The sequence below is a fragment of the Takifugu flavidus genome, chromosome 4, assembly GCF_003711565.1.
Source record: "Takifugu flavidus isolate HTHZ2018 chromosome 4, ASM371156v2, whole genome shotgun sequence".
NCBI classification, from domain to species: Eukaryota; Metazoa; Chordata; class Actinopteri; order Tetraodontiformes; family Tetraodontidae; genus Takifugu; species Takifugu flavidus.
The window spans coordinates 209389-232889 of NC_079523.1; the positions used below are offsets into that span (position 1 = coordinate 209389).

The 23501-nt window shown below is 54.1% G+C and overlaps 3 protein-coding genes and 1 long non-coding RNA gene across 6 annotated transcripts; 3 read left to right on the forward strand and 1 right to left on the reverse strand.

Annotated features, from left to right (window-relative positions):
* Window positions 1–1407: 1407 nt before the first annotated feature.
* On the forward strand, window positions 1408–4856 carry isy1 (ISY1 splicing factor homolog). Its single transcript, XM_057030905.1, has 11 exons — window positions 1408–1530; window positions 1765–1787; window positions 1966–2017; window positions 2095–2160; window positions 3146–3188; window positions 3269–3381; window positions 3467–3584; window positions 3676–3798; window positions 3917–4041; window positions 4330–4419; window positions 4497–4856. The coding sequence occupies exons 1-11, from the start codon at window positions 1528–1530 to the stop codon at window positions 4602–4604; spliced, it is 864 nt and encodes a 287-aa protein (XP_056886885.1). The 5' UTR covers window positions 1408–1527; the 3' UTR covers window positions 4605–4856.
* An 894-nt stretch (window positions 4857–5750) lies between these two features.
* zgc:77375 (uncharacterized protein LOC402927 homolog) lies at window positions 5751–11131 on the forward strand. 3 transcript variants are annotated; one of them, XM_057031671.1, is made up of 10 exons: window positions 5751–6486; window positions 6747–6931; window positions 6992–7183; window positions 7257–7369; window positions 7903–7996; window positions 8300–8330; window positions 9034–9208; window positions 9305–9481; window positions 9607–9772; window positions 9936–11131. In XM_057031671.1, exons 2-10 carry the CDS (start codon window positions 6848–6850, stop codon window positions 10125–10127), a joined length of 1224 nt encoding a protein of 407 aa, XP_056887651.1. In that variant the 5' UTR covers window positions 5751–6486; window positions 6747–6847; the 3' UTR covers window positions 10128–11131. The 3 variants fall into 3 exon arrangements, with proteins under 3 accessions (XP_056887651.1, XP_056887650.1, XP_056887652.1); XM_057031670.1 differs by lacking the exon at window positions 5751–6486 and having other exon boundaries at window positions 6602–6931; XM_057031672.1 differs by lacking the exon at window positions 5751–6486 and having other exon boundaries at window positions 6602–6931; window positions 7262–7369.
* Window positions 11132–11657: 526 nt separating this feature from the next.
* Window positions 11658–22354, forward strand: pcif1 (phosphorylated CTD interacting factor 1). Its single transcript, XM_057031666.1, has 16 exons — window positions 11658–11806; window positions 14188–14339; window positions 14417–14541; window positions 15458–15583; window positions 15890–16023; window positions 16101–16255; window positions 17518–17665; window positions 17985–18068; window positions 18142–18241; window positions 18325–18484; window positions 18594–18763; window positions 18986–19072; window positions 19269–19453; window positions 19583–19676; window positions 19809–19984; window positions 21113–22354. Exons 2-16 carry the CDS (start codon window positions 14216–14218, stop codon window positions 21411–21413), a joined length of 2169 nt encoding a protein of 722 aa, XP_056887646.1. The 5' UTR covers window positions 11658–11806; window positions 14188–14215; the 3' UTR covers window positions 21414–22354.
* Window positions 22195–22807, reverse strand: LOC130525024 (uncharacterized). Its single transcript, XR_008950310.1, has 2 exons — window positions 22658–22807; window positions 22195–22617 (listed from the first exon to the last, which is right to left on the reverse strand). It is a non-coding gene; the product is annotated as an uncharacterized LOC130525024 (long non-coding RNA).
* Between the last annotated feature and the right edge of the window lie 694 nt (window positions 22808–23501).

Below are 23501 nucleotides of genomic sequence, written 5' to 3' on the forward strand. Positions count from 1 at the left end.
CTTTGTTTGTTAGAGAAATCAAAAGTTATAAACTGGGTTTTATGAAATTTTCAGAGAATGTCGATAATTTTGGTGACGTTATGGATCCTTGAGGTATTTTGTTCTTTGATATTCGTGAGATCAAAGCCGCTGCCTGGCCAAGAGAAGTCCAACCCGAACCCGAGGCTCCTCTTGGATGATTACTGATGCAGCAGCTTTGCTATAGCAACCACATCAAAGACTTGGCGTGTTTGAGAAGAGTCACATCAATGTCCTGCATCCACCGCAGGAAACATCTCAGCAGATTCAAGAAACTACTAAAATAGGCTTCGGAACAGTTCCACCATTCTAAGAACTGGGAGGATAGTGGGGAACCATCATCTTAGAGGAAGAACGTTAGAACATTTCATGCACAATGTGAAGGAACAGAAGGAACCAAACAGCTGTGGAGCTGCAAGGAAAGCACTAATCAGGAGGCTGATCAGAGAAATCAGCTCTGGGGAGCATCAAGACTCTGGAGCAATGGAAGAAGGTCAGGAGATGTGATGGGTCCAGAAGATAAGAAGAGAGGCAGATGAACCCATGCTCCCCTCATGTCCAGCGTCTACTGGACCAGGCTGGGTGGCAGAGCTCTGGTCTGGGGGTCGTCAGGTCGTCAGGCCCATCTCAGCAACATTATGGGCCCAAAGAATGAGGTGAGCTGACTACCTGAAGGTGCTGAATGACCAGGTTCTTCCATCTGTGGAGGTTTCTTCCCTCACGATGTGGGTGTATTCCAAGATGACAATTCCAGGATTCCTGGCTCAGATATTGCAAGAGTGCTTCGGGGATGATGAGATGATGATTTTTTACCCATGGATGGACCAGCAGAGTCCAGACCTCAACCTCCCGCAGATCCTTTGAATGTGCATAAATGTCTGAGGCATGTGACCTTTTTGTGGTGGTGACATTTATATATGTGTAAGTATATGTCTATATGCATGCACACACACACACTCAGTGGGTGTTCGTCACAATATATGGGGAACTCACTTGGTTGGCAGAGGTCGTCGGACTCTGAGAACCTTTTTTTTACTATTTTGAATGATTCAAACTTAATTTATTAACAACCACGATTTTAATCTTCCTTTACTTCACTGTCGTTATGTTTCACTGCCTTTTTTTTACTATTGTGAATGATTCAAACTTAATTTATTAACAACCATAATTTCAATCTTCCTTTACTTCACTGTCGTTATGTTTCACTGCCTTTTTTTTACTATTGTGAATGATTCAACTTAATTTATTAACAACCATAATTTCAATCTTCCTTTACTTCACTGTAGTTATGTTTCACTGCCTTTTTTTTACCTTTTATTCCCAATTTGACTTGATTACGGGATCGTGTCACTCTCGTCCGTCAGGTGGCGGTAAAGGTCCCGTCAAAATGAAACAGGAAGCGGAAGTAGATGTGGCAAGTTTCCGTTTCCGGTGGCCGGTTGTTGGTGTGCTTGCGGATTTCGCGTCGGTCTTTTAAGATTAAACTTTTGAGAAAGTCAAGCAGCAAAGATGGTGAGTTTGGACCGGAGCCGTGAGAATCGGTTCGGAATTAAACAATTGTTAAATCACTTTAATGAGGCTGGAACCGCAGCATCAAAAATTCCGCGCTTCAATATCGATATAATTATTGGTAGATGACATGGAGATTATAAAATAAAGCTGTTTTAACAACCGCTTTGATTCATCTCGGAAAATGTTTAAATCCATATGTGACGAACTCTTGGTGATATTTTTCTGTTTCTCCAGGCAAGAAATGCTGAAAAGGCCATGTGAGTACTCAAGTGTTCTGGTTTATTTGTTGTTCATTGTTACTCACGACTGGTGTAATTTAGTCATCCAAAACCCAAAGAAAGGGCTTTTATTAAAGTCTTTCCATTCAATAAATGGATTTCTCTCATGTAGTTGATGGGTTAAAAGCTGATGTGTAACGGTCGGTGTGTGTTGCAGGACGGCCTTGGCTCGGTTCAGACAGGCTCAGCTGGAGGAAGGCAAAGTCAAGGTCCGGTTCGACTCGGTTCTGCTCCGCTCAGCCCGTCTGTCCGTCTGTAACCTGTTTGTCTCTCTGTCTGTCTGCAGGAGCGGAGACCGTTCCTGGCCTCGGAGTGCAGCGACCTCCCTAAAGCTGAGAAATGGAGACGACAAGTGTGTTCTCTGCTCTGTTAGCTGCTCTAATGCCGCCACGCTAACCCACTGTTACCCCCGTACCCCCGTTACCCCGCGTCCACTGTTACCCCCGTACCCCCGCGTCCACATGTTCCCCCGTTACCCCCGCGTCCACTGTTACCCCCGTTACCCCCGCGTCCACTGTTACCCCCACGTCCACTGTTACCCCCGTTACCCCAGCGTCCACTGTTACCCCCGTTACCCCCGGTCCACTGTTACCCCCGTTACCCCGCGTCCACTGTTACCCCCGCGTCCACTGTTACCCCGTTACCCCCGCGTCATGTTACCCCCGTTACCCCCGCGTCCACTGTTACCCCCACGTCCACTGTTACCCCCGTACCCCCGCGTCCACTGTTACCCCGTTACCCCCGCGTCCACTGTTACCCCCGCTACCCCCGCGTCCACTGTACCCCCGCTACCCCCGCGTCCACTGTTACCCCCGTTACCCCGCGTCCACTGTTACCGCTACCCCCGCGTCCACTGTTACCCCCGTTACCCCCGCGTCCACTGTTACCCCCGTACCCTGCGTCCACTTTACCCCGCGTCCACTGTTACCCCCGCTACCCCCGCGTCCACTGTTACCCCCGTTACCCCCGAGTCCATGTTACCCCCGTGTCCACTGTTACCCCGCGTCCACTGGTACCCCCGCGTCCATGTTACCCCCGTTACCCCCGCGTCCACTGTTACCCCCGCGTCCACTGTTCCCCCGCTACCCCCGCGTCCACTGGTACCCCCGTTACCCCCACGTCCACTGTTACCCCCGTGTCCACTGTTACCCCCACGTCCACTGTTACCCCCACGTCCACTGTTACCCCGTTACCCCCGGCGTCACTGTTACCCCCGTGTCCACTGTTACCGTTACCCCGCGTCCACTGTACCCCTGTGACTCAGTGTGAAGGCCTGACGCTCTGATTGGCTGTTTGCTGGTGAAATGAGTTGTAATTAAATGTGCTGCGTGTTCCAGATCATCAGCGAGGTCTCCAAGAAGGTGGCTCAGATCCAGAATGGTGAGCGCTGACATTTAAAACCTTTTTCACTTTTTGGATAAAGGGAACGTGTCTGTGTCTCTCACTCGCTCTGCTTGCAGCCGGTCTCGGAGAGTTTAGGATTCGGGATCTGAACGATGAAATTAACAAGCTGCTCCGGGAGAAGGGTCACTGGGAGGTCCGCATTAAAGAGCTGGGAGGACCCAACTACAGGGTGATCATCCGGGAATTCTGTCAAAACTGGAGTCTCAGCCAACTATAAACCAGTCAGTCAACCTGTGTGCTTGTGCGTCTGGCAGCGCTTCGGGCCCAGGATGTTGGATCATGAGGGGAAGGAAGTTCCAGGAAATCGGGGGTATAAATATTTTGGAGCAGCCAGAGATCTACCAGGAGTCAGGGAACTCTTTGAGAAAGAGCGTACGTGTAACATCTTCACTTCCTGTTTGCCATCGACCCAGCACCACTGTGCTCTTTTCTGATTGGCTCTCAATGTTCATGTGACACGCAGCTGCCCCAGCACAGAGAAAAACGAGGGCTGAGCTGATGAAGGACGTGGACGCAGAGTATTATGGGTACAGAGATGAGGATGATGGGGTTCTGCTTCCTCTGGAGGCACAATATGAGAAACAAGGTACGTCCCACGTGACTCACTCCTGACGGGAGGCCTTTAACTACGGCCGCACGCTCATCGTGTGTGTGGTCGCCTCATCCGTCTGATTGTGTTGTGTGTGTGTGCTGTCGATGTAAAGTGGTCATGGAAGCAGTGCAGAAGTGGAGGACTGAGAAGGAGTTGCACCTGTGTGGAGATAAGCAGCAGGAGCAGCAGGAGCAGCAGGAGGAGGAGGAGAGCATCTACAGTGTCCACCACGAAGAGGTAAACATTGAAGCTTCCTGCTCTGCAGGAGCTCAGGAAAAGGCCGATGGTTCATGCTAACGGGGAAATGTGCCGATTGAATCTGACCAACGTGGTGATCGATCGCTTTAAAACTCTAAATGCCAAACCAATTCAGTTGTTAGTGCCAACATCTGGCCGGCGTAGCTTCCAAGCAGCTCAACTACATTTGTCATTTGGAGCAAAAATAGGTCAAACAATTAAATAGAACTAAAGGCAGAGCTTCAGGTGTCACTTCCTGTCAGTGAGCTGTGTCTCTGATGTGTCCAGCCCGAGGACGAGGAGGCGCGATACGAGCAGGACGGAGACGAAGGCGAAGTCAGCTTTATTGCACACGTACCTGTTCCCTCGCAGAAGGAGGTGAGTCACATCTGGCTTTGCTGTGCACGTGGAGACGCTCTCCTGCGGCTGTCTCACCTGCGTGTGTCCGGCTCCAGGTGGAGGAGGCGCTGGTCCGCAGGAAGAAGATGGAGCTGTTGCAGCGATACGCCAGTGAAGCTCTTCAGGCTCAGAGTCAGACCGCCAGAACTCTGCTGGGACTCTGACCTGTCCGTCAGCCCCTCCCTCTGTCTGTCAGCCCCTCCCTCCATCTGTCAGCCCCTCCCTCCGTCCGTCAGCCCCTCCCTCTGTCCGTCAGCCCCTCCCTCTGTCTGTCAGCCCCTCCCTCCGTCTGTCAGCCCCTCCCTCTGTCTGTCAGCCCCTCCCTCCGTCTGTCAGCCCCTCCCTCTGTCCCTCCCTCCGTCTGTCAGCCCCTCCCTCTGTCCGTCAGCCCCTCCCTCCGTCTGTCCCTCTGTCCGTCTGTCCTCCTCCCTCCCTCTGTCCCTCCTCCCTCCCTCCCTCCGTCTGTCCTCCCTCCCTCCCCCCTCCGTCCTCCCTCTGTCCGTCTGTCCCTCCCTCCCTCTGTCCCTCCCTCCCTCTGTCCCTCCCTCCCTCCCTCCGTCTGTCCCTCCCTCCGTCTGTCCCTCTGTCCCTCCCTCCGTCTGTCCCTCCCTCCGTCTGTCCCTCTGTCCCTCCCTCCGTCTGTCCCTCCCTCCGTCAGCCCCTCCCTCCGTCTGTCCCTCCCCCTCCGTCTGTCCCTCCCTTCCGTCTGTCCCTCTGTCCCCTCCTCCCTCCCTGCTGTCCGTCCGTCCCTCTGTCCGTCTGTCCCTCCCTCCGTCTGTCCCTCCCTCCGTCTGTCCCCCCCTCCCTCTGTCCGTCCCTCCCTCCCTCCCTCCCTCTGTCCGTCCGTCCCTCTGTCCGTCCGTCCCTCTGTCCGTCTGTCCCTCCCTCCGTCTGTCCCTCCCTCCGTCTGTCCCTCCCTCCCTCCCTCTGTCCGTCCTCTGTCCCTCCTCCCTCCCTCTGTCCTCCGTCCCTCCCTCCGTCTGTCCCTCCCCTCCCTCTGTCCGTCCCTCCCTCTGTCCGTCCCTCCCTCCCTCCCTCCCTCTGTCCGTCCGTCCCTCTGTCCGTCTGTCCCTCCCTCCGTCTGTCCCTCCCTCGTCTGTCCCTCCCTCCCTCTGTCCGTCTCCGTCCCTCCCTCCCTCCCTCCTCTGTCCGTCCGTCCCTCTGTCCGTCTGTCCCTCCCTCCCTCCCTCCGTCTGTCCCTCCCTCCCTCTGTCCCTCCCTCCGTCTGTCCCTCCCTCCCTCTGTCCGTCCCTCCCTCCCTCCCTCCCTCTGTCCGTCCGTCCCTCTGTCCGTCTGTCCCTCCTCCCTCCCTCCCTCTGTCCCTCCCTCCCTCTGTCCCTCCCTCCCTCCCTCTGTCCCTCCCTCCCTCTGTCCCTCCCTCCCTCCCTCCCTCTGTCCGTCTGTCCCTCTGTCCGTCTGTGTGTGGGCACGAACCAAAGGGGCCCTAACCCGGACCAGCTGCAGCTGCTCTACCTGAACAGGTGGACGACTGATGCTCCAACATGTCTTGGCTTCATTTGAAGGAGCTCCATCTTCCTGTTGACTGGATCGTCTGATGCCGTCTCTTCCTGCTTTCACCTGTTTTCATATTAAAATGTTCAACCGAGTCACTGTCCAGATGTTTTGTGCTCGGGAGTGTTTCCGAATGTGTGAAGAGAACCTTTTCACGCGTCCCTCTTCTCAACCAACTTCCGGTGTGAAACTCTTCCAGCGTCGGTTAAGATAGGAGATAAGATGGGGTGGTAGCAATGAGAGCTGCACCCCCCACTGAGGAGTGCAGATGTTCCTGGGGTGGGGACCAATCGATCGGAGGTTCTGTCAGCTGATGTGGTGGAAACAACCTTGAGTTTCATGAAACCAGCTGGATGTCCTGTGGGACGCTGTGGGCCCTCGGAGCGCCGCTACGCTAACAAAACTGCTCATAAAACATTCGGACTAAAACAGTTTCTCAAATCTGTGGCTCGTCTCTTCCGGAAGCTGAGTGGTGACCATCTGCCACATGTGATTGGCTAATTAGTGGCTGGACGGGGCTGCACGTGACATCATGTGAGCGGTTAACTGCTGTCAGCCTCATTTAATCTGCGTGGGTGTGTGTGTCTGTGTCTGTGTGTGGGTGTGGGTGTGAGAGAGTGTGTGTATGTGGGTGTGGGTGTGTGTATGTGGGTGTGAGTGTGTGTGTGTGTGTGTGTGTGTATGTGGGTGTGAGAGAGTGTGTGTGTGTGAGCGTGTGAGTGAGAGAAATATTCACATCTGTCACTGAAATGAAGTTGATTCAAAAATCTCGAGCAGAATTTCGCTCCCCGTAGAAATACTCGCATCAGCGGGATTCTTGGTGAGCCGGAGTGAAAGTTCCCTGAGAGAAGCTCCGCCTCCTTAGTGATGTCACAGCGGCGTGCGTAGAAAAGCCATGATCTCACAGATGGACACACAAGTCGTCATGTGGTGCCGGAGTGTCCTGCAGAGCCTCAGGTTGATGTCCACAAGCAGAAAGGTGAGTGAGTGTGTGTGTTCACGTGTGCGTGTGTGTGTCTCACCTGTCTGTCCCCATCAGGTGGGTGTCCTCTTTGATGTGGACGGCGTCCTGCTTCGTGGCGGCTCTGTGATTCCTGCTGCTCATCGAGCTTTTCGAAAGCTTGTGGACAAAAACAACAACTTCCTGTTACCTGTTGTTTTCGTCACGAATGCAGGAAGCTGCCAGAGACATCACAAGGCCACGCAGCTGTCTCAGCTGCTGGAGGTCCAGGTAGGACGCGCTTGTGTCTCCATGGGCTTGTTTGGGCTAAAGAAAGTCATGTGACCTCTGCCTCTCTGGGTAGATCAGCCCTGAGCAGGTGGTCCTGTCCTACAGTCCCCTGCAAATGTTCAAGAGTTTCCATGAGAAATGTGTCCTGGTGTCTGGACAGGGACCACTCACCGACATCGCCAAAAGGTATTCTGAACACGGCTGACTTTGTTTCTATGGCAACAGCAATCATAGCGCATGTGGACGACCGTAAACGGAAGGAAGAGACATTCACATGTTTGCGTTGGACAGAGGTCCCACCCCGAAGGGGACCAAAGTGTCCAAACACAAAGAGGTGACCTTCACCATGACAACAGTCCTCCAGGGTGGCAGTTGTGAGCTGATACGATGGTCTTCACCATGACAACAGTCCTCCAGGGTGGCAGTTGTGAGCTGATACGATGGTCTTCACCATGACAACAGTCCTCCAGGGTGGCAGTTGTGAGCTGATACGATGGTCTTCCATCAGCACCGTGAAGGATAAAAGTCATGAAGTGTGATCAGGGTGCTCAGAGACACCGTCAAACACGTCTGAAATGAACAGCCTGCAGAAGACAAAGGACAATCTGTCCTCTGATCAGGACCACCTGATCGTGTCCTCCGCTGAAGGTGGACGTGTGTGTGTGTTTTTGTGGAACTGCTGCTCTTCGCTGAACCTTTAACACCAGAACTGTCCTCAGTTTAGGTTTTCAGAAGGTTCTGACCATGGAGCAGCTGAGAGAAGGGTTCCCCCTGCTGGACATGGTGGACCACAACAGGACAGCCAGACCGCAGGTACGGGCTCACACACCACTCTGGGACCCCTGGTAGTGCGTGTGTGTGTGTGTGTGTGTGGGGGGGGGGGGGTTAGCAACACACACACACACACTCTGATTAAAACCCTTTATGAAACACAAGTGCTGCAGGTCTTTTTATTATCACCTTGTTTTGAGTCACATGGATGGATGAAGTCTTTGATGAAGTCTTTGATGAAGTCTTTGATGAAGTCTTTGATGAAGTCTTTGATGTCTGATGATGAAAACATGGTGAAGACAAAATAACATTTACAGATTCTAAAAACCTGTCGGTCTGTTTCAGGCGTCTCCTCAGAGCCTCTGCAAGATAGAAGGTGAGGTCCTCCGTGACCTGGCACACACTCCTCCCCCTCCACCCATCCATCCATCCATCCATCATCCATCCATCATCCCTCCATCCACCCACTCATCCATCCATCCACCCATCCACCCATCCATCCATCATACATCCATCCATCCATCATCCATCCACTCATCCATCATCCATCCACCCACTCATCCATCCATCCACCCATCCATCCATCCATCATCATCCATCCATCCACTCATCCATCATACATCCATCCATCCACTCATCCACCCATCCATCCATCCATCATCATCCATCCATCCACCCATCCATCCATCCATCATCATCCATCCATCCACTCATCCATCATACATCCATCCATCCACTCATCCACCCATCCATCCATCCATCATCATCCATCCATCCACTCATCCATCATCCATCCATCCATCCACTCATCCATCCACACTGGGGAGAAGGACATACGTGTTCTCCTCCTTGCTCTCTCTCCTTCTCTTCCTCCTTTATTCATCTGCCCATCACCAGGACCCCCCCCACACACACATGAGCTCAAGGTTCCCTCCTGTTCACGGCAGCTCTTCCTGCTAGTTTGTGGGTCAGAATGAGCCTTGTGTAAAGACGAGAGTTCCTGGTGGAGGTCACTCCTGGTGAAAGAGTCTCTGGATCATGTTTTTGTCCTAATTCTGCCTGCCTGCTGGTTGCAACAGCCATCATCTTGTTTGGGGAGCCGATCAGATGGGAGACCAACCTTCAGCTACTGATCGATGTGCTCCTGACTGACGGGAACCCTGCCTCTGTGTACGATCATCAGTTACCAGTTCAGCTGCCAGTGCTTTCCTGTAACATGGATCTGGTGTGGATGGCAGAGGCCCCTTCTCCACGGTAACAGTACTGTAACACAGAGCATGTCCTCCTCGGTGTCCTCAGGATTCCTGGTTTCCTCCACGCAGTCATGCTGATCTATATTCACCACTGTAGATTTGGTCATGGGATGTTCGTACTTTGTCTGGAGTCCGTTTACAAGAAGCTAACAGGCCGAGAGCTACAGTACGAGGCGTTGCTGGGCAAACCCAGTCTGCTAACGTACCAGTATGCTGAGCGTCAGCTGAGACTGCAGAACTACAACCACAGGCTCTCCACCATCTATGCTGTTGGGTAACTATCAGCTCATATATATCCTGTAAACTGCTCAGCATCTACGCACCATTGTTTCCTTGAATTACTCAGACAGCCCATAATGCTATCTGTCTGAAGTTAACATATTCATTCTTGTTGTGTAGCGACAACCTTATGACGGACATCTATGGAGCTAACCTGTACAGTCGTTACCTGGCCCAGCAGCAAGCTCTGACAACCCCTAACAAGGTGGTTGCCCAGGCCATGGGGAATCCAGTGAAGACAGGAGATGACCTGTTGTCTTCTGCGGCTGAGTGTCGGTCCATATTGGTAGGCTTGAAAGGATCTAGGAGAATTGACCCATAAACCCTAACATCAGTGACAAGCACTGCATGTTCACGGGACTTGACACGGCATTTTTGGATCAAAGTTAAAGTAGAATGGTTTCCAGGCTGGAATGGGCAGGTTGATGGTTCTGTGTTCTGTGTTCCAGGTGTGTACAGGTGTCTACAACCCATGCTCGCCAATGCAACATGATCAGAGCAGCCCGATCACAGAGGCCACGTTCTGTGCTCACAGAGATCAGGTTCTCGAGTCAGAACTGGTGGAGCCACATCATGTGGTGGAGGATGTGGAGGCTGCGGTTGACTTGCTGCTGCGAGACTCTGTCACCTTTGACCCCTGATCTGGATAACTGACCTGCCAACGACACCATCTGAACACTAACTTGCTTTGTCGTATTCACGAATGTAAAGAGAAAGCTGTTTCCCTTTTTCTGCTGACAGCATTCAACATTTTCAGCTAAAGCTGTAACTGTGTGAATCTGACCTTGAGATGTCTGGTAGCTCATAGCTGACATACGTCATTCGTGAAATAATGTAGTAAAGTCTGCCTATAAATGCAGTTCCTGAGTTGGTTCAAGCAACTAAAAAGTAAAATGATGCAGTTTTAATGTTTTGGTTCCGTTCCCATCGTTTCACAGTGAAACTGAGATGGATGAATACCGTACTAAACTGTACCACTTCATGGAAATGCAAGCTAAGAGAGTTTAGCTGATTTTAACTAGGAAGTTGATCATTAGAAAAAAGCCTTCAGCGCCTCAGAGCCATCCCATCGTTTGTGTCGCAGATGAAATGAACTAAAATCTCAATAACAGCATTTGTGCCAGAAAACATGAGCTGATTCATGTAATCCGTTTGAAATCCATGAATTCCATCCGTAGTTGTTGGCATCCACAGGGAATGATTGTTTAGCATTTTGCTTCTCTCTTACTCCTCACAAAATAAAATGGTTTCAAGTGTTAGGTTTTGCCCTTTGGCACTAAATTGTAACTGGCACCAACTTTTGTCCATTTTCTGAAACAGACAAACATGAAAGTTTGACTGAGGCCTTCACCTTCATTGGTCATTAAAACTGGTTATTGCTGGTCTTTCGCTGCCACAACAAAGAAAATTGCTCCATGCTATGGCTGTGTCCTATCGCGAGATATCTCATCCATGTTTCAGAGAACTGAGATTATTTCTTAATTGCAGAATCTGTTGTTGAAGAAAAGGGCAGATTGATCGTCACATGTGCAGAAGAGATATGGGTTAGATTGGGTTCTGGTCAGACATAGAAAGAAAGCTCTGCTCGATTCTGGAAACGTATCAGGTTAAACAAATAAAAGCTAAAGTAAGTTATAATGTTAAAGTTTCATGGATTTAACTTTAATTCCAATGTTATGAATACAAGTGTTAATATTATCATTGTGTGGTGGCGGACACATGCAAACACAATAGATCTGAAGAACAACTATGATTAGAGAAACTGAATTCTCAAATTAGATAAACTGACAATTACTAAAATGTGAATTTACACAACCAAATAAACTGAGAACAATTTCAGATTAGGCTGAATTGCCACTTGCACACATGGTTACAAGAAATGTCATATTTACTTTCCTATAACATATTACGACAGGAAGCCAACAGTGTATGCCAGGTTGGAGAATTGTGCTTTTGGGACATTGATAACATGGTCCGGACTCTATTCCTGTTCACAGAAGACTTTACATTCAAACCCTGGTCCTGGCACATACAGAAATATTCGGATGACCCTGCTATTGTGGCAAACATTAGGAATTGGGCAGGAATCTGGGAACAGGGACCCGATAATCCCTCCGTGACGAGGCAGTGGGTCCACAACTGTGACGTAGTGAGCTTTTCAAAATGGACTCTGACGGAACAGGAAGCGGGAAAAGCGGCGCATGCGCTGTGGTTCACCCTGAATCCCTGTAAAGATGTCTGAGCAGGCGGGGAGGGAGTGGAGCGGAGAACCAGAAACAAACGGACCGAGCCCGCGACTCCGCACATTACAACGCTTCAGGTAAGGTCAGGGTGCGCCGTAGAACAACTCCAACCGGACGGAACCCTGGCGGAGATGCTTGCAGAAACATTAACGGGACGGAGAACGTGTAGTTTGACTTGAATTGGCGGTAAACAGCAGGGTTTGTGCGCAGGGCGCTCAGCGCCGAGGCAGGGGCGTGTCCGCCATCTTGTCTGAGAAGTGGCGCCGAAATAGCGAAAAGAACCAGCGATCTCACGGCGACTGAGTCAATAAGAGGCGGGAATTGTTCTCCTGTGGTGCTTTTAATTAATATATCCGAGGGTAATCCAGCAGCGTGCCGGGATTACAAGTGACCGTGTCCGCGGTGGGAAGCCAGGCTCCAGAGAGGCAGCCGCCGCTCTTAGCTGTCCTCCCCCCTCTCCTCCCATTCTCTCCCCCCCTCTCCTCCCATTCTCCCCCCCCCCCCGTGTTTGTCTGGAGGCGCCCCAGTGCGCATGCGCGGGCACGCAGCGCCCTTTTATGAGGAGGGAAAAACAAGAAACTCAAGGACCGAAAATCCATTCTTAAGCTTTATTTTAAAGGCAAACCCGCTGTTCTGTCTCCACGGGTGTCGGCGCTGCCTTATTTTCAATTTCACCTGAAAATAAACGATCTGCCACCGTATCGAAGTGATATGTGATGAATACGTCGTCAAACACACCAGAGCCACCGCTGACATTCGCCTTAATATCTGTTCTTTTCTGAATATTGCAATACTTTATCATCAGGGAACGGACACATGTTCATGAACTGCTATCATAGCAGATTTAAAGCACAAAAGGTGCTTTAAAGTGGCATTATCTCTAAAAATCCAGCAGGTTATTGTAAAAATAATATTGTGCATTGCAAATAACAGGAAATTACAAAAACTACCAGGCAAAAATACTTTATTTGACTTGGCCAACAATTGCTGGGTATTTTGAATTATTTTTGTTTCAAGTAAACTGCATATTTGAACTCCGTAAGAGACTTTAAAGTTTCTAACTGAATCTAAAAGCGCAGCTAATGGCGAGTGTTAGCTGCCAGGTTTGACCAAAGCTTTTCACTTCTTGTGTGGATTTTTAGCATTTTTAACCCCATGATACAATGATGAGACATTTCATGACATTTTAATATAACCAGATGGTTTCATCCTACCCTTATATAATTTAGCATAAATATCACGTGGTGGGCCTGATGGGACGAGAACATTGGCAGACTCTAAAGTGTGCATGTTGGGGTGATGGTTAGCGTGCCTGATGTATCATAACGATGCACACACCTTTAGCATGTTGGGGTGATGGTTAGCGTGCCTGATGTATCATAACGATGCACACACCTTTAGCATGTTCACCCCCATGGGGGGGGGGCTCTGCAAACCTGCGCGCTCTTTCCAGTCCTGCCCTGGGAACTCTGCAATATGATATTGATGGGGAAACCAATCCATTGATTAATTTTCCATCTTTGAAAAACACCAGAAAGACTTCATCTCAATGTTAGTTGGAAGCAATGGAGATAAATTTACACTGCCCATTAAATCTAGAATGGTTTTTAAAACCCTTCTTCTGACCGACCAGGTCCTCAGAGGCTCCATCCTACCTGGAGGAGCGAGCGACACCTTATAATCCCAGTAGGCCAGGAGATTTAGAGGCTCGTCTAAATACCAGGTCAACATCTTAGTTCTGCTGCCAGAGGCCGAGGGTCCAGAACCATGATCACCTGATCACCAGGATGCTGGAACCCTGCTGGGTCATGGTCTCCTCTCCTCCTCCCCCTCTCCTCTCCTCTCCCTCTCCTCCTCTCCCCTCCCCTCCTCTCCCCTCTCCCCTCCCCTCCTCCCCCCTCTCCTCTCCTCTCCTCTCCTCTCCTCCTCTCTCCCCTCCTCTCTCCCCTCTCCCCTCCCCTCCTCCTCCTCCCCTCTCTCCTCTCCTCTCCTCCCCTCTCCTCTCCCCTCTCCCCTCCTCTTCTCCCCTCCCCTCCTCTTCTCCCCTCTCCCCTCCTCTCCTCTCTCCCCTCCTCCTCTCCCTCTCCCCTCCTCCTCTCCCCTCCCCTCTCCTCCTCTCCTCCCCTCCTCTCCTCTCCTCCCCTCTCCTCTCCCCTCTCCTCTCTCCCCTCCCCTCCCCTCTCCCTCTCCTCTCCTCTCCTCTCTCCCCTCCCCTCCTCCTCCCCTCCTCTCCTCCTCCCCTCTCTCCTCTCCTCTCTCCCCTCCTCCCCCCCTCCTCTCCTCTCCCTCCTCTCCTCCCTCCTCTCCTCCTCCTCTCCCCTCCTCTCTCCCCTCCTCTCCTCCTCTCCCCTCCCTGGTCCTGCTCCAGGTTTCTTCCTGTTAAAGGGGAGTTTTTCCTTGCCCCTGTTGGGGGTCAGGCCCTGGGAACCCGAGTCCTAACTTGTCTTCCTCTGGACAGGTCGATGCTATTTTGACGAGCAGCTGAGATGTCCAACGAGAGCCAGGGTCCGGTGAAGGGGGAGGCTGCCCTCATGCAGTCTCCTTCAGTTTCTGCCTCTGCTCAGTCGCTGCCCCTTTCTCCGTCCACCTCTAAATCACCTGAGCTCCCAGGTAGGCTCCTCACCTGCCTCCACCGGTCGGCCCACCTGTCCGGCGCTAATCTGTGTGCCCGCCTGTCTGCATGTCAGATGAACTGGTCCAGGCCGGATGGTCCAAGTGCTGGTCTCGGAGGGAGAACAGGCCTTATTACTTTAACAGATTCACCAACCAGAGCCTGTGGGAGGTGCCGGTGTTGGGTCAGCATGATGTCATCGTGAGTACTGAAACTCTTCCTTGTGCTCATTATTTATGAACTGTGCAGATGTTCCATCTAATGTGTTATTTATTTATTTGTTGGATTCCTCATTTCTACTTTTAACCGTTTCTGTCGTGGCCTGTTGATCCCAGTTGGGTGTAGCAGTCACATGAGAGGGGTGTAGAGCACCTGCACACACCTGCTGCACACACACCTGCTGCACCTCCTGCTGCACACACACCTGCTGCACACACCCTGCTGCACCTCCTGCTGCACCTCCTGCTGCGCACACCTGCTACCTGCTGCACACACACCTGCTGCACACACACCTGCACCACGCTGCACCTCCTGCTGCACCACCTGCTGCGCACACACCTGCTGCACACACACCTGCTGCGCACCACCTGCTGCACCACACACCTGCTGCACCTCCTGCTGCAACCACCTGCTGCGCACACACCTGCTGCGCACACACCTGCTGCACACACACCTGCTGCGCGCACCTGCTGCACACACACCTGCTGCACACACACCTGCTGCACACACACCTGCTGCGCACACCTGCTGCACACACACCTGCTGCACACACACTGCTGCACACACACCTGCTGCGCACACCTGCTGCACACACACCTGCTGCACACACACCTGCTGCACCTCCTGCTGCACACACACTTGCTGCACCTCCTGCTGCACACACACCTGCTGCACACACACTGCTGCACCTCCTGCTGCACACACACCTGCTGCACCTCCTGCTGCACACACACCTGCTGCGCACACACCTGCTGCACACACCTGCTGCACACCTGCTACACACACACCTGCTGCACCTCCTGCTGCACCTCCTGCTGCACCTCCTGCCCATGCGTTAGAAGCCAACAGGTGTGGGCTGAGGCCGCCACACAACTAATGCGTTTCTGTGTGGCTGCAGTCTGACCCTCTTGGTCTGAACGCCGCTCCAGCGGAGGGTGGAGACGGACATCTTGGGAACAACCAGAGGAAGAGGAGGGGCTCAGAGGAGCAGGGGCCAGGGTACATCAACCTAAAGAGAACCAAGGTACGGCTCTTCCCCCACAGGCTCCTTTCAGTGATGTCGATGTCAGCGTCTGACCCGCGCAGCGTCTCCTCACAGGCGTCTTCATGTTTAAAGGAACTGGGTTAATGTCAAAGATGGATGCTGTGAAACCAGTCGTTGACATGTGGCTTCACCACATTCATGATGTTTTTTGAGTGTGTGATCACCTCTGAATGCAGTCGGGTCTGTCCCCACCTGGTTTTGCTCGGATCTCGTGCTGCATGAACGTGGCCTCTTTGTCACATGACCCGACACAAGTCGCTGAGCTGCAGTTGTGTTCCTCCCTAGGTGGAGCCCACTACGCCGATCTCTCCAAGTACTCCTGTGGTCAAACCCTGGAGCTCTGCCCCAGAAGAAAAACAAGTGCCCCCGGCCACCCCCACCACCCCCAGTCCTGCCCCCGCTCCATACAGGCCTGCTGTGTGAGTACTGAGGCCGTACACCACCAAGCACCTTCCATTAGCATCTGTTGCTAATACTGTTAGCACTGTGTTTTCAGGATCTACTGGGATCTGGACATCCAGACCAATGTTGTTATCAGAGAGCAGCTTCCTACCAACCACCTGCCCCCCCACCCTGAGATCGAGCTCCAGCGCGCTCAGCTTGTCACAAAACTACGGCAACACTACCACGAGTTGTGTCTCCAGCGAGAAGGTACCGCCCGTCCAGAGACGGTTCTGAGAGTTCTGTTCCTCTGGGGAGAAGCAGCGTGAACGCTGTGGATTGGTGATGGTTCTGTTTTGAATGTGAAAGGTTCTGGTCAATATTGCTGCAGGGGGCCTCAGCCCTTCCCAAGTCTGGGTGGCCAAGTGTCCTCGTCAGCTTCTGCTGATGAAAGGAGCCTTCATTTGTTTCACCCTTAATCTTTGTCACATTAAGCTAGTTAGGATTTTCCATCACCTTCCGTGGAATTCGACAGCATTGCCTTTAAAGTCTGATTTGGCTCAGATGTTCTGGGTGGTGAGGCTGATGGGATTGAGCTCAGGGCTTCATGGTGGCCGGTTCTGATGCTGGGACTGGACCTCCTGGCTCATGTCCCGGGTTATTCTTTTATCATCTACATCAACAGTCTTGGACATGTTCCACATGCTCTCTTCCTTTAGCAGAGAGTCGGGGACTGGTGGGGCTAAAACAGGAAAGGTTCTGAGGTTAGGGAGGAAACGTGTGTGGGTGAGAGTGAGAGTGGGTGAGAGTGAGAGTGGGTGAGAGTGAGAGTGGGTGGAGTGAGAGTGGGTGAGAGTGAGAGTGGGTGAGAGTGAGAGTGGGTGAGTGTGAGAGTGGGTGAGTGTGAGAGTGGGTGAGTGTGAGAGTGGGTGAGTGTGAGAGTGGGTGAGTGTGAGAGTGGGTGAGTGTGAGAGTGGGTGAGTGTGAGAGTGGGTGAGTGAGAGTGGGTGAGTGTGTGAGAGTGAGTGAGTCTGAGTGTGTGTGTGTGTGTGAGTCTGTGAGTGTGTGAGAGTGGGTGAGAGTGAGAGAGAGTGGTGAGAGTGAGAGTGGGTGAGAGTGGGTGAGTGTGAGAGTGGGTGAGTGTGAGAGTGGGTGAGTGTGAGAGTGGGTGAGTGTGAGAGTGGTGAGTGTGAGAGAGTGGGTGAGTGTGAGAGAGAGTGGGTGAGTGTGAGAGGGTGAGTGTGAGTGAGTCTGAGTGTGTGTGTGTGAGTCTGTGAGTGTGTGAGAGTGGGTGAGTGTGAGTGTGAGAGTGGGTGAGAGTGAGAGTGTGAGTGTGAGTGAGAGTGGGTGAGTGTGAGAGAGAGTGGGTGAGTGTGAGAGTGAGAGTGTGAGTGAGTCTGAGTGTGTGTGTGTGAGTCTGTGAGTGTGTGTGAGTCTGTGTGTGTGTGTGTGTGAGTGATGATGTGACAGGGTGGCGCCTGAGACGTCCTCAGATCACCTCTGCTTAACCCTTCTGGCTGGTTTCCTGTCAGGCATCGAGCCGCCCCGGGAGTCGTTTAACCGTTGGTTACTGGAGAGGAAGGTCATCGACAAAGGTCACGACCCACTGCTGCCGAGTGACTGTGACCCAGTCATTTCACCGTCCATGTTCAGGGAGGTCATGAACGACATCCCCATCAGGTACGACAGTGCGACGCTTAGCTGCTGGGTGCTGCATTCAGAGTGTAGAATGCTAGCTGCATTAGCTTTAGCTGCGGGTGCTGCATTCAGAGTGTAGAATGCTAGTTGCATTAGCTTTAGCTGCTGGGTGCTGCATTCAGAGTGTAGAATGCTAGCTGCATTAGCTTTAGCTGCTGGGTGCTGCATTCAGAGTGTAGAATGCTAGCTGCATTAGCTTTAGCTGCTGGGTGCTGCATTCAGAGTGTAGAATGCTAGCTGCGTTAGCTTTAGCTGCTGGGTCTGATCAGGCACCTTGTTAATAAGCTGATGTTTGTCTCAGGTTGTCTCGTATTAAATATAAAGAGGAGGCCCGCAAGCTTCTGTTTAAATATGCTGAAGCAGCCAAGAAGATGATCGACTCCAGGTGGGTCCAGCACACCCACCACTAAAGGCTCTTTGTCCTGGGGGGGGGCTGATGTCTGAGGCCTGCTCTGCAGGAACGCCAGTCCAGAGAGCAGGAAGGTGGTGAAGTGGAACGCCGAGGACACCATGAGCTGGCTGCGTCGAGACCATTCTGCCAGCAAGGAGGACTACATGGTAACGGGCCGCTCCATTGGACCTGAGCAGAACCGCTCCAGCCACCCCTGCATCCTCCAGGATAACCATGTCCCCCTGTGCAGGACCGTCTGGAGCACCTGAGGCAGCAGTGTGGCCCCCACGTGGCTGCGGTGGCCAAAGACTCTGTGGAGGGAATCTGCTCCAAGATCTACCAGCTGTCAGCCGAATACAGCCGCCGCCTGAGGCAGACGCACCTGAGCCTGCTGCAGGAGGCCCCCCCAGGTGAGAGCGCCTCTGGAGCGGTGCATCACCTGGAGGAGTGCTTAACGTGTGTGTGTGTGTGTGTTGTGTGTGTGTGTGTGTGTGTGTGTGTGTGTGTGTGCGCGCGCAGAGGCGTGTGCGTCTCCGCCACAGTCACGCTTGGTCAGCTGTTACCCCGTGCGTCTCACCCTGCCGTCGCCCCCCCTCCCCCGAGTGGAGCTGCACTTTGAGAACGACATGGCTTGTTTACGCTTTAAGGGGGAGATGGTCAAGGTCAACAGAGGTCACTTCAGCAAACTGGTGAGTTCCAGGAAGACTGAGTTAGCATCTGCTTCAGTCACGCTCCCACCTTTCCCCTAAAGTAAGAGTGTGTGTGTGTGTGTGTCCCTGTGTCCCTGTGTGTGTGTGTGTGTGTGTGTGTGTGTGTGTCCCTGTGTGTGTGTGTCCCTGTGTGTGTGTGTCCCTGTGTGTGTGTCCCTCTGTGTGTGTGTGTGTGTGTGTGTCCCTGTGTGTGTGTTACAGGAGCTGCTGTACAGGTACAGCTGTGTCGATGACCCTCGCTTTGAGAAGTTCCTGTCCAGGGTCTGGTGCCTTCTCAAGAGATACCAGGTCAGCTTCCTCTGACTCAGGGTGCAGCTGAGGAGCGTTTCTCTGGTCTGTTCCTCACCTGTGTGTGTGTGTGTGGTGTGTGTGTGTGTGTGTGTTGTGTGTGTGTGTGTGTGTGTTGTGTGTGTGTGTGTGTGTGTGTGTGTGTGGTGTGTGTGTGTGTGTGTGTGTGCGTGCGTGTGTGCGTGTGTGTGTCCAGGTGATGTTTGGCAGCGGTGCTAACGAGGGCACCGGCCTGCAGGGGGCGCTGCCCGTGCCTGTGTTCGAGGCTCTGAACCGCCAGTTTGGAGTGACCTCTGAGTGCTTTGCTTCTCCGCTCAACTGCTACTTTAAGCAGTACGCTTCTGCGTTCCCTGACACCGACAGCTACTTTGGATCCAGAGGGTGAGACAGATGTTGGTCTGTGACCCACAGCTGTGGTTCTGGTTCTGCTGGTTCTGCTGGCCCGTCACATGACGCTGGCGATCTAGTTTAGAGACGAGTTTAAAGAACTAATGGTGTGTTTGTGCCTAGGCCCTTCCTGTCCTTCTTTCCGGTTAGCGGCTCATTTGAAGCTAACCCTCCGTTCTGTGAAGAACTGATGGACGCCATGGTAACGCACTTTGAGGTGGGTTTGATACGGCGCCGTCAGTGCCCTCTGATCCAAACGTCTGTTCCATAATAATGGCAGTAAATGTTCTGGCTGTCTGGGTCAGACGGTCCCTTCGGAGTCGTGTCACTGGGTCTGTGTGTCTGTCAGGAACTTCTGGACCGGTCCTCCGAGCCGCTGTCCTTCATCGTCTTTGTCCCGGAGTGGCGAGACCCCGTGACCCCGGCTCTGTCCCGCATGGAGGGGAGCCGCTTCCTGCGCCACCAGCTGAGCGTCCCGGCCTACGAGCACGAGTATCGTTCTGGGAGTCAGCACATCTGCAAGAGGTTGGTAGAGCGGCGCCGCCCGGCCGTGCTGCTGTGGGGGCGCTGTCCTGCTGCTCTGCTGCGCCGCGCTGCTCCGCTCTGTCCTGCTGCTCCGCTGCTCCGCTCTGTCCTGCTGCTCCGCTGCTCCGCTCTGTCCTGCTGCTCCGCTGCGCTGCTCTGTCCTGCTGCTCCGCTGAGTCGTGCCGCTCCGCTCTGTCTGCTGCTCCGCTGAGTCGTGCTGCTCCGCTCTGTTGTGCTGTGTCATGCTGCTTCGCTGTGTCATGCCGCTCCGCTGTGTCGCGCCGCTCCGCTGAGCCGCGCCGCTCCGCTCCGCTGTGTCGTCCCGCTCCGCTTCGCTGTGTCATGCTGCTTCGCTGTGTCGTGCCGCTCCGCTGCGCCGCGCCGCTCCGCTGTGTCGTCCCGCTCCGCTGAGCTGAGTCGTGCTGCTCCGCTCTGTTGTGCTGTGTCGTGCTGCTTCGCTGTGTCGTGCCGCTCCGCTGTGTCGTGCCGCTCCGCTGAGCCGCGCCGCTCCGCTGCGCCGCGCCGCTCCGCTGTGTCGTGCCGCTCCGCCGCGCCGCTCCGCTGTGTCGTCCCGCTCCGCTGAGCTGAGTCGTGCTGCTCCGCTCTGTTGTGCTGTGTCATGCTGCTTCGCTGTGTCGTGCCGCTCCGCTGTGTCGTGCTGCTCCGCTGTGCCGTGCTGTTCTGTGTCCTGCTGCTCCGCTGAGCCGTGCTGCTCCGCTGCGCCGCGCCGCTCTGCTGTGTCGCGCGCTCCGCTGAGCTGAGTCGTGCCGCTCCGCTGTCGTGCTGAGTCGTGCCGCTCCGCTGTCGTGCTGAGTCGTGCCGCTCCGCTCTGTCGTGCTGTGTCGTGCTGCTCCGCTCTGTCGTGCTGTGTCATGCTGCTCCGCTGAGCCGCGCCGCTCCGCTGAGCCGCGCCGCTCCGCTGTGTCGCGCCGCTCCGCTGAGCCGCGCCGCTCCGCTGACCCGCGCCGCTCCGCTGACCCGCGCCGCTCCGCTGAGCCGCGCTGAGCCGCGCCGCTCCGCTGAGCCGCGCCGCTCCGCTGAGCCGCGCCGCTCCGCTGTGTCGTGCTGCTCCGCTGAGCTGTGCCGCTCCGCTCCGCTCAGACTAAAGGTGCTAACCCTGTCTTTCAGAGATGAGATGTACTACCGAGCCGTCCACGGAACGGCGGTGCTCTTCCTTCAGAATGAGGCGGGTTTTTCCAAGTGGACTCCAACCCCGGAGCGAGTGGCGGAGCTGAGCGCGGCGTACCGTCCCTCCTCCCACCCCCCCAGTCTGTCCTCGCCTGGCCCCGCCCACGTGGCCCCTGGGGACAGGGACTCCGCTGCAAAGGTGGGCGAGCGGCCCCTGGTGGCCCCCAGCAGCCACGACAACAACAACAACAACAACAACAACAGCAGCAGCAGCGTCCGGGACAAGATGACCCCCGTGTGAAGGCGGTCCTGCTGCCCCAGTGGACCCTCACCAGCACCTGTAGCGCCGCTCCTGGACACACCCCCACGCTTCATCAGAGGAGGCCGCCCCATGGGTTCTGCAGCTGTGTTACTAGGCAACAACCAGGAAGCAGGTCGCCAAGGCCCTGATCCCATCTGTGGCCCCCTGTTCCTGCCGGGCCTCCTCTGGGCCTCCTCTGGGCCTCCTGGACCGACTGTGGGAACAAGCCCCTCCATCCTGTCCTGCTGCTGCAGAGCAGAACCCCAGGACCTGGGTCGGTACCGAGGCTCTGCCCAGCCCGCCTCCATTAGAACCGGATTTTTGTGCAGCGCTTCTTCCACAGCAGCATCATGGAAAACCCGGAGCTGTTAGTGGGGGGGGGGTTAGCTTTGTGTCTCCCATGTTGCAGTGCCCCCCAACGCCCCCCCCCCCCCCCCAACGCCCCCTGGAGGCTGTGTGCAGTAGTTTGTCGGTAGTTGTCACGCTGTACATTCCTCTCATCCTGTTTTTAATCAGAATTGGACCCTCGACATGATTGACAGCGGCACCATGGATGTGGGTGGAGCCCCCCAGAACCTGGCCCACCTGGTCTTGGACCTTCAGAGCTGACCCACTTTGGTTCCTGGACTGTTTGGTAGAACTCTTGAATGTCCCAACGTCTCTTGGTTTCAGAACCGGTCCAAACGGCTCACGCGCGTGACATCATCAGTGGTTACCGCGGCGACGTGAGCGCTGTAGATACTGTACAGTGTAACTGAGTCTGTCGGCTTGTTTGACAAAGTTTGTTCTTTTTTACTTGGTTTAATTTAACATTTATTGCAAATGGATGTTTTCCTGTGCTGCAACATGATTTTGTTTTAAACTAAACCAAAGTGTTACGAATCTGTCTGTAACCATGGAAACGCGTCTCAGCACAACACGCCATCCTATTTTTGTACCTGTTCACGTCTCTTTTCTCTGGTTTGGGTCTTCTGTCACCAGTCCTTTGAACTTTGCCTCTTCATGGAGCTGATTTATGCTAAGCTAGGCTAATATTGGAGTTCCAGCAGTGTTAACGATGGGCTGTAATTAGCTGATGATTAGCTGATGATTAGCTGATGATTAGCTGATGATTAGCTGATATGGTAGAAGAACAAATTTAGGGTTGAACTGTGACATTTTCATCTGGGGGGGAGTGGTCAGCGGTGGCGTGGACTCGTGACACCTGCGTCCCGGCTCGTGACACCTGCGTCCCGGCTCGTGACACCTGCGTCCCGGCTCGTGACACTCGTACTTTCTCAGTAAAACCATCCAGCCCAGCTCAGTCTGGTCCCTGACGTGCGCGACACGTGCACGACACGTGCATGACTGGCAGAAGAGGCTGACGTGCTCCTCAGACTGTCCCAGAACCGTTGCTGCTCCGCTGAAGATGGTCAAAGCTGAGCCGGGGTAGGTGCTTCCTGTCCTTGGGCTGGTCCCGGGGAGGACCCCCGACGCCAGGTCCCGGGGAGGACCCCCGACGCCAGGTCCCGGGGAGGACCCCCGACGACCGGTCCCGGGGACGCCAGGTCCCGGGGAGGACCCCCGACGCCAGGTCCGGGGAGGACCCCCGACGCCAGGTCCCGGGGAGGACTGGTCCCGGGGAGGACCCCCGACGCCAGGTCCCGGGGAGGACCCCCGACGCCAGGTCCCGGGGAGGACTGGTCCCGTTCTGGACCCTCCTGATGGACCAGGAGGAGCCACCAGAGCTGCTGTGCTGGAGAACCTTTGAGGACAACATGTCCACTTGTGGTCCTGATGGTGTGGGTCACCTGGGCTGAATGTTCGGCCTGATCCACCTCCGTCCACCATGACCCACTCATTACAGGCCCAGCACAGCCAGGTGAGGGCGTGCGCCTGTTTTCTAGTCATTACTCGCGTGGCCGCCTCCTTTTTACAGGAGAACCAATCAGGAAAAGTGGGATCGAACCACCCACCTTTGGTCTGGATCGAACCAGTCGGTGCTGATCCGAGGAGAGCTGTTAGAGGCTGTTCTCTCCTAGAACAGGGTCGGTCCGTCTCGCCGAACCTGTGATGGGCCAAAGCGTCAGAACGTTCGCTGATTGGCCG